The 10,109-nt window shown below is 33.0% G+C and overlaps 2 protein-coding genes across 2 annotated transcripts; both read right to left on the bottom strand.

Annotated features, from left to right (window-relative positions):
* Positions 1–555: 555 nt before the first annotated feature.
* On the bottom strand, positions 556–1,459 carry LOC149256606 (uncharacterized). The gene has a single exon (XM_089457465.1). It carries the CDS (start codon positions 1,388–1,390, stop codon positions 899–901), a length of 492 nt encoding a protein of 163 aa, XP_089313591.1. The 5' UTR covers positions 1,391–1,459; the 3' UTR covers positions 556–898.
* Positions 1,460–6,553: 5,094 nt separating this feature from the next.
* LOC149256605 (uncharacterized) lies at positions 6,554–7,440 on the bottom strand. Its single transcript, XM_089457464.1, has one exon. It carries the CDS (start codon positions 7,216–7,218, stop codon positions 6,733–6,735), a length of 486 nt encoding a protein of 161 aa, XP_089313590.1. The 5' UTR covers positions 7,219–7,440; the 3' UTR covers positions 6,554–6,732.
* Between the last annotated feature and the right edge of the window lie 2,669 nt (positions 7,441–10,109).

Genomic DNA, 10,109 nt, shown 5'->3' with positions numbered 1-10,109 from the left:
TCTCCAACAATGTTAGCAAATAAGTCCCATGCAAAATCCTAATTCTTTAAAGGTCATTATTAGATTGGAAGAGGAGGCCTCAAATGAAATGAAAAATCAATAGGAATGCAAAGAGACTTTATCGTAGGACCCACTTGAAAGGGAAGAGAATATTTGTTGCAGATGAAGGGAGTGGGAAGAAAATAGAACCCTATAATGAGTGGGATGAGGAAATATTATAGTCCATCATCCAAGAACTATTTATTTCAAGGGGAGACGCCACTCTAGATATAATGATACAAATGGAGACTAGATATCAAGTATTTAATTTGCCCTCCTTTTAGGTTATATGTAAAATGCAATTATCTAAGGACCATTGACTTACACTAGGGGATAGTTAAAAAACAAATTCCTTCAAAATACCTATAGAAAGAGTGTTAAATAGGGAAAGAATAAGGGGATCTACACATATATTTCTCAAGAGGAATTAAAGGAAACATTGATATTGGGTGAATGCATGAAGATTAGTTATACTTTTGGGCTAAATGTTGTTCAGTTTTTTCTTCTTTATTGAATTGAAACTCAAAATTCATATAATCATTGTGAATTTTGATTCCGAGTAAAAAGATAATATATGGAGAATTATGTTATTGTCCTAATGATATATTAGGCAAAAACAAATTAGTGTAATATAATTTCTAATTTTCTATTAAATACAACACTTTTCCTTACAAATTTAAGCAGATCTTAAAATACAATCCTCATCCTTACAAATTTAGGCATATAATACTTGTCCTTGCAAATTTCCCCAATTTACCCTATCTTAAAGAGGTATGATTCAGCATCCCTTTTTTCATTTCGGAATACCGGCTGTTTGGAGGACAAGAGAGTGGAATCCACTTTAAAGACAACGAGGATTTCAGCAGAGTAAACGCCTGGATGTGATGAAGATAAGGGCAGGGAAGAAAAGCACATGAACGCAGACAGCGAGCCTGTAAGCCGAAAAATAGTCCTTATAACTCACTGAACATGAACATGAACATGGAACGCCTCCGCCTTCTATATCTTCATCGCCACTGCTTATCAAATCGCCAGAACCGTTTTGTAAGAGGAGAAGCCGGAGCTTTATGAAATCCAAGTGAGTCTCTGCTATAAATGCGAAGGAGAGAGCAGCCATGGTGGATATGCAGGCAAGTGCAGAGAGATAGACGTGAGGAGGAAGCCATGAGATGCCATGCCCACAAATGTTGGGCTCCTGGGGATGAGAGTGAGCGTGAGTTCTGAGGAGAAACCCGAGCAATGCAAGTTGGAGTACAACATAAAGAGCCACAACCGCAGACGTGTCTGGTGCGCTCTTCAATTTGATATGGGTGATGTGATTAATTGAGGGGCGAGAACATGAAATCTTCATCTGCTCAAAAAATCAATTACGCAAATTGCATAGCAGTCAAACGAAACATATGAAGGAATTGATGTGGTAGCGAGTTATTTTAAGTGAAGTGGCCGCGTATGACGTTGTAGCAGCTGCCCAGAAAAAATGTGTCACGCGTTCCCTCCGCCGGCCAGAGGCACAAAGGCAGGAAGTATGGCCCCACTTTCCCCGTTCCAGTCCATTATGAATAGGTGCCACCGACTGAGTAGGAAATAAAGAGGTTCAAAACTTGTATTTCCTCCGAAAGTTGTTGGCTCTTGACATTATTGCCATTTTGGCATTACTAACAAAAAGTCGAAAGAACTTCCAATTTAATTTTCATTTAAAATAAACTCAACTTTAAAAAGAGAATCACTTGAAGTTGGAAAGTTGAGTATGATTTTTAAAACAGTTGTAAGGCTTTCAAGAATTGTGACAGGGAAGAGGTTAGTTATTCTATATGGCTTTCCAGTTTTATAAAATTTGGAATAATTGAGAAGAAAGCTTTTACAGGGTAGTTTTTTATTATATATATTTTATAGGTAAATAAAGGATAGAATATTAAAGATCAGAGTTTTATTTCAGTTGGTGTAGGATTAATAGGAAGAAAAGTGGAGCTTTGCACTGAGAGCGTCAAGAAAATTGAATTCCTGATCTCTCAATACTTGTAATCTCTCAATAAAAAAGGTGTTTTAACGATGGAGACTTGATTAATAAAAAAGGTGTTTTAACTATGGAGACTTGATTAATGGAGTTAACTCTCGAAGCTACCTAGCCCTTCTTTATACATCTCATAAGAGAATAATTTTTTTGTTATTTGAACCTAAATAATTTATACCATTATATTTACTTTATATTTTTATTAAAATAATAATTCCATTTATTAAAAAACACAACTTACATAAAAATAGAAAATAAACATTCTTTACTTAATGCATAATGTTCTAGGATCCTTTGTGTTGGTTCTGAATTGTTTTGACAATAAAGAATAAACCAAAAACCCTCCAACTTCAAGTAAAAAGGATTGGCCTCCCTTTACCTTAGGGGGCATTCCTTGTTAAATATACTGAAATAAACAAATATATATAAGACCATATTTAATGATAAACAAGTATTTGTTAAAAGAATAGGTGGTTAAGCTTTATATGGAAAAGAGACTTACAATAACAAATGACCTGTGAGTCAAAAGAAAAATAACAATAACAAAAAAATATTACATAGAACAAAAATAAAGGTCAAAAAGAATGAAAAAAAATATATAAAATACTCAAACATTTCAAGTGTTTTACTATTCACTTAATATTAGTGAGACCAAAACCAACATCATGTATTGTATTACTTCTCAATAGTGCAATAGTAAAAATCACACAATTTGACAATAATATATATATTGTGAGGCGAATGAATTCATTAACTATTATAACAAACCAATAATTTGTTAATTTTCTCGAAATAAATGGTGTTGATGACTCATGAAAACAAAGATAAAATAAAAAACATATATTGATAGTATATGATACTAACAAAATAATTGAATCAAACAAAAAATGTCATGCACTAGCATATCCAATTACCAGCCCTCCAATGCATATCTAAGAAATTATACAAATCAAATAACCCTTCACTAAACTACAAATCGATCAGGTCAATAAATAGTTCCCATATTTAAATTAGAACACAGGACGAACATGAAAGAAAACAAAAGCACAAAAATATATACTATATTCCAAAAAAACATATTACAGAATTCTTAATTCTCTTGAGATTGGTCTGTACAACCAATGTAATCAAACACTAAAATATAAGTTTCATAACCCATGAAGGCAAAAAAAACTCTTTCCAATAAATATCTAGAATTTTTTATACGAGAAGCTTAGTAATTGTTTCGATAATTATTTAAATAATTAAAAACAAAAATAAAAATTATTTTCAAAACATATTTTCGATTCGAATGCCATTAGAAGACCTTTGTATGCTCCTTGAATTTAGAAAAATATAATAATGTGTGCTTTATAATTTTCCGTGAGCTGTCTCCCAAAACCTTTAATCGTTTTACAGTTAATTTCCTACATTGGGTAAACTAGAATTAGTTTTTCCCAAGTAAACGAGAATTAGCCTTTTAGTTATTATATAATAACTTATGAAAATTAAATATATTGCTCAACCTTTTTTCCAGTATGAAAAAAAGTTATATGATTGTATTATATTCATCCAACATATATGTGTAGCAATATTTATATGGAAACCAATTGATATGGTAAGTGTAAAGTGGATTAAAATCACATAGAGAGAAAAGATATAAGGAGCTTTTTCAGATCTGCGACATATAGGTTATATAGAAATATATTGCAAAATGTACATATGCACATAATGGTAATTCGGAAATTCAGACCCATAAGCCAAAATTATATATGGAAAATATGAAAATAAGAGTCAAAATGTTGGTGGAAATAGAAAATCATACCCGTTAGACTTCACTAAATATAAAATTATGTACTTGGCATGGAAAAGTATCACGGGGTGAAAGTATTTTGTTGAAAAATAACCTTTACAGACTTAATTTTATTAATTCGTTTTCTGATTTTATCATGCAGTAAAACTGGTTAATCTCTTCAAAATTTTACAGAACCTTAAATTCGTTTTATGCAAAGAACGTTCTCTTGATTCAATCCTTCACAGTAAATCTCAGTAAAGCCTTTAAACTGTAATGAAGACCCTAAATGCTGAATTTACAGGTAAATATAGTTTGAAAAAATTTCTCAAACAGAACAGATCTAAATAAACCTTTCATGAATGAAGACCTTAAATGCTAGAATACATTTCATACATGAATTTATGCAGGGAAATACAGTTTAAAATAATTCTCAAACAAAACAAGTCTAAATAAACCTTTCATGAATGAAGACCCTAAATGCTGGAATACATTTTACACATGAATTTATGCAGGTAAATATAGTTTGAAATAATTTTCAAAGAGAACATGTCTAAATAAACCTTTCAGGAAAATAAATGAATTCTGAAGTGAAAAGTGCTCAAATCTCTGGCCAAGGTGTAGACTCAATGGAACATAAGGATTAGACTTTATAAAATATTAAATATGTTCTCATTCTATCTATTCCAATCTATTCCAATCTATTCCAATCTATTCTTTAAAATTAGAATAGATAGGGAATAAATTGAATAATTGTTCATTAGTAACATGAATAATAATGGAAAAAGGCTCGTATTGAAAGAATAATAGATTGGGTAAACTCGGGAAGTCCAGTTCGATTATGATCCGAACAAAGAAAGAGTTAAACGATCGAGCATTGCATAATGAGGATGAAATGCCTACCCAGCAATTGTGTGCTTTATCCATATAGATAAAAGAATATCGGGAAAATATAGTCATCATGACACAGGATCATTGCCAAAGAATTAGTTCTTATACAATTGATAAGATGATCACTACAGATCTATATATTATCATAATATGGAATGGATCAGTTAATCTGTCTTAAATTCTTGATTAGGCGATCCGAATACGTCGGATTAACCGGGATGATTGAGGATTTCCTAAAATAAGAGGAAGTTGTAAAAAATGTCCTTTCGTCTTTCCGGGGGGGGGATTGAATCATTACCTTTGTTGAACGGTTATTTTAATAAATGGTTTCATAATTTATTTTGGCTAATGATCTATAGTTTATTTGAATAATAAAAAAAAGAGGTTGTTGAGGTTAATAGCAGTGCTTTATTATTTATATGTTTTTTTAGATTTATGTATTTAAAATAAAAAATTGTGAACAAATGATTTTTAAATTTTATATTATATTTTAATTTTATGATATTTGGATGTAAAGGTGAAAGATGAGATTTACAAAAGTAAATCAGTAGTAAGATTATATGCGGTAGAAAGATGTTATATTTTATAAAATCATATTTTACATTATTTATTACACATAAATATATTGTTAAGGAAAGTCAAATTTCTGGGTATTTAAAAATTATACAATAAGCATTTTACTTATATATTTAATTCTGATTTTGTGACAACATTTTCTCAATTTTAAGAGTTTTTATTTGGGAATACAAATGTTAATCATATTTAGTGAGATACATTATTGAGTTTTTAGTTTATATGTGATTAATAAAATTAAAATTAAAATGCTAATAAAAATAATGCATATGTACTTTTACGAATATATCCCATGGGCAGCTCAATATTTTCCTCGTTTCTGAGGGTATAAACAGGAGGCACAAAGCAGGAAGCATCCCCCCACTTTCCTCGTTCTTTCGTGTCCGTTGTCAATGGCTGCGATCGATGAGTCGGGAATTAATTAAGAGGGTATTTCCGCCGAAAGTTATTGGTCCTACAAAGTATTGGTCCAAATTTATTTTCTATTTTTGGAAAAGGAGAACAAAGCTCTCACACGATTATACATATTTTATTGGGAAGAAGATGTAGAAAGTTAAAGAGGATTAGAGTATTATTATAATTTAAGTAGGCTGCGTGGGAAGAAATTTAGAGCAAGTTGAAATTTATTTAAGAGAATGAAGCAGTAAAGGTTCGGTTTAATTTGTTGCAAATGAAGGGAGCGAGAAGAAAGTAAAACCTTCCTTATAATGAGTGGGATAAGGAAATATTAGAGTGTATGATCCATCATCCCAGAGCTATTTATTTCTTAGATATAATGATAGTGAAGGCAATTAAAATAAATGGATATTAAATATCAATTAATTTTGTAATTTGTTTTTTATAAGTTAAGTATAAAATACAATTATGTAAGGGCCATTGGTTTATCAAGGGAATAGTTAAAAAAAATCTTTTAAAATATTTTTAGAAAAAGTGTTAAATAGGGAAAGCATAAGGGCATCTCTACATATATTTCTCAACCGGAATTAAAGGAAAATATTAATATTGGGTGAATGCATGAAGATGAGTCATGCTTTTCTGCCAAATGCAATTCAAATGTTTCTTCTTTATTGAATTGAAGTCCTCAAAATTCATATACTTATTAATATTGGGTGAATGCATGAAGATGAGTAATGCTTTTCTGCCAAATGCAATTCAAATGTTTCTTCTTTATTGAATTGAAGTCCTCAAAATTAAAAATTAATATGTAAAAAATTATGTTGTTGTCTTAATAATATTTAAAAAAAAAAAATAATATAATATAATTTCTCAATTTTCTATTAAATAAAATATTTCTGCTTACAAATTTTGGCACCTCTCAAAATACAACGTCCTCGTACATTTTCACACCTATTAAGAAGTATGATTCCATCCTCCCTTTTTCACTTCGAAATACGCGATGTTTACGGAACGAGAGAGTGGAATCCATACTTTAAAGACAGCGAGGATTTCAGCAGAGTAATCGGCTCGATGTGTTGAAGACAATGATAGGGAAGAGAAGCACATGAACGCAGAGAGCGAGCCTGTAAGCCGAAAAATAGTCCTTATAACTAACTGAACATGAACATGGAACGCCTCCGCCTTCTATATCTTCATCGCCACTGCTTATCAAATCGCCAGAACCGTTTTGTAAGAGGAGCAGCCGGAGTTTTATGAAGTCCAAGTGGGTCTCTGTTATAAATGCGAAGGAGAGAGCAGCCATGGTGGATATGCAGGCAAGGGCAGAGAGATAGACGTGAGGAGGAAGCCATGAGATGCCATGCCCACAACTGTTGGGCCCGTGGGGATGAGAGTGAGCGTGAGTTCTGAGGAGAAACCCCAGCAATGCAAGTTGGAATACAACGTAAAGAGCCACAAGTGCAGACGTGTCTGGTGCGCTCTTCAATTTGATCCGAGTGATGTGATTAATTGAGGGGCGAGAACATAAAATCCTCATCTGCTCAAAAAATCAATTACACAAATTGCATACCAGTGAGACAAAACATATGAAGGAATTGATATGGTAGCGAGCTATTTTAAGGGAAGTGGCCGCGTATGACGTTGCAGCAGCAGCTGCCCAGGAAAAAAATGGGGTGTGAGGTGTTCCCTCGGCCGGCGAGGCACAAAGCAAGAAGTATCGCCCCACTTTCCTCGTTCGAGTCCATTTTCAATGGCTGCCATCGACACAGTGGGGAATAAAGAGGTTCAAAACATGTATTTACTCCATTGTTGGCCCTTGGACAGCATTGGCATTTTTGGCATTAGTGCCAAAAGGTCAAAAAGAAGCTTCTTTAAATACACCTTTCAGAATAAAGGTTTTGGGATTCCTAAGATTAAACACGTGAAGAAAGATAAAGAAAATAATTGTTAGTTGGGAGCAGGTGAGATTGATGTTAGAAGAATATATTTTAATGGAACTAGGGTGAGATATGAAGAATATTTTTTTGGTTAGACCTACATTATAGAGGAATTTTGAGGTTTTATAGGTTAATGCTGGACTATTTTGTGGAGTATGATAATTTGGTTAAAGGATGGTTGTCACTTATTTTTAAATATAAAGAAGATACAATAAATGATTTTGGGGTTTTTCACAATTGTTTTTGAAAATTTGGTGATCTCCATGTTTAACCTTTGAACAAAGACATTTTTGTGTCAACTTATATAGGTTAAACTCTCATGTTTACCTTCATAACTTTTGTATTTGGAAGTTTTAATGACTATCAAAGATAGCATAATGTCCTTTATTAAGATGGATCACTAGTTAAAAGGGAACCCCTCAAAGGTAGTGACTTGTCTCTTGGTTGATCTATATCTAAAGGAAGGCTTTTCGGAGGCCATTAAAATTGAGGCAAGAAGGTGGAACTACACACAGTGATTAGATTATGTGAGGATTCCACTTTGATGTGCTCAATGATATATATATATATATATATATATATATATATATATGGGCATCTTATAGAATACTATTCACCTAAATTCTCAAATGGTGTTAGCAAATAAAGCCTATGCTAAAGCCCGATTCCTCAAAGGTCAATATTAAATCTCAAGAGGAGGCTTCAAATTAAAAGACAAATCGAGAGGAATGGGAAGAGACATTATTGAAGGACCCACTTAAAAGGGAGGAGAATATTTCTTTTGCAAACAGAAAGAATGGGAAAAATGTGGAACCCTAATGTTGGGAGGAGGAAATGTCCATCATCCAAGAGCTAATTATTTCAACAGGAGTCTCGACTCTCGATGTAATAACAGTGGAGGTAATTAAAACAAATGTAGACTTGATATCGGGTAAGTCTTTAATATCTCCTCCTTATTATCATTTATAACTAACAAGTAAAATGGATTTATCTAAGGACTATTGACCTATCTTAAGGGATAATTTAAAAAAATCCTTCAAAATTCCTAAAGAAAGGGTGTTAAATAGGGAAAGCATAAGGGGATCTACACAAATATATTCTCAAGAGGAATTAAAGGAAAACATCAACATTTCAACTACTTTAAATAGTGATAAGGAGAAATCTCAGATCCAAAGGATCAACCCTAATTCATCATTTTTAGAGAAACATTCAGTTGGCTTTGATATCCCACATTATCTCCTTAGACATAGGAAAAGGGTTAATGATACATAAGAAGCAAGAACTAAGGGATGTTTAAGAAAGGACAGAGGGAGGAACGTGGTATTTAATATCCTATGGAAGAATGTTGTATCCCTTGCATGTGCAACATAAAGCCCTTAGAGAGAACCACAGGAAACAACAACCAATAGCAAGGGCCTTTGGAGTAGTGAAAGCCTCGGGGAGGGTGTTAAGTCATGATTATATGTCCTTGAATATAATGATGTCGAGAAAAACCTATAAAACAAATGACCTCAGAAGATTGGTAAATCTCCATAAGTTAGACATTTTTCAAATTTGAGAAACTATGAGGGGAGGAAAGAAACTTATAGAGGATATAGCTTCCACCATGAAAGTGCATCATATTAGAGGAGGGTCGTTGAGCCCATGGAGGATCATGTTTAGAGGGTTCTTCATCTTTAAGGTTGGATAAACCCTAGCATAACACTTATACATCCTTGTATTGTAAAGCAATCCATCTAGGGCTACCTTTTGGTTACTTGTATAGACTTATGCCCTTGTTTTTATGTTAGCCTCTCTCCCATATTGTGTATACAAGGGGAGTAGAGAACTCTTCTAGTCATTAACACCATTTCTATTATATTCTTTCTACCATCTTGAGGTAACTTGTAGGGAGCAAGATGTTAGGGTTTATGAGAAAACCATATGAGCTAGATGTTACAGTTCATGAGAAAACCCTAGGAGAAGGAAAGGAGAGTGAGGCCATATTAGATGTTCATGGATATATTTTTCTTATGTGAATCTATGGTTTGTGCATTGCATGCAAACCCTAGACAAGAACATGATATTGGAGATTATGATAGTTGTTGTAACACAAAAATTTCTACCTTGGTAGAAGACATGAAGATTGAAGATAATGCCTTGCATGCTTTTAGAGTCTTGTGGGATGTGAGACTAGAGAAAGATCATGGAGAGATTGAGCTTGACAAATTTTAACATTAGTGTCATTCCTTGCTTGGAAGAAGACTTGTTTTTGTATCCTTGATTTTCTATGGAGGTATAGGCCTTTGTGTTAATGAATGATTTAAGGACCTAGGATTTGAGGACTTACCAATGGGGATGGATATGTACACTTGGGAACTAGTGAAAGACTTGTCTTACCGTGCAATTGTCTGATGCAACGTGGATAGGATTTCCAACCTCCATGGAGGAAAACATTGCTAGTGCGGAGAGCTTGTGCAATACATCTTGTTGTATACACCAAGAAGGACTT

This window comes from Pinus tabuliformis, chromosome 7, assembly GCF_031772625.1.
Source record: "Pinus tabuliformis cultivar Carrire ecotype Pingquan chromosome 7, CPIR1, whole genome shotgun sequence".
Classification (NCBI taxonomy): domain Eukaryota; kingdom Viridiplantae; phylum Streptophyta; class Pinopsida; order Pinales; family Pinaceae; genus Pinus; species Pinus tabuliformis.
The sequence above is the reverse complement of the archived record's forward strand: the minus strand, read 5'-3'. Positions and strand labels throughout refer to the sequence as shown.

Bases quoted from the DNA above. Each gene is read 5' to 3' on its own strand.
- LOC149256606 (XM_089457465.1), bottom strand. From the start codon at position 1,390: ATGAAGATTTCATGTTCTCGCCCCTCAATTAATCACATCACCCATATC.
- LOC149256605 (XM_089457464.1), bottom strand. From the start codon at position 7,218: ATGAGGATTTTATGTTCTCGCCCCTCAATTAATCACATCACTCGGATC.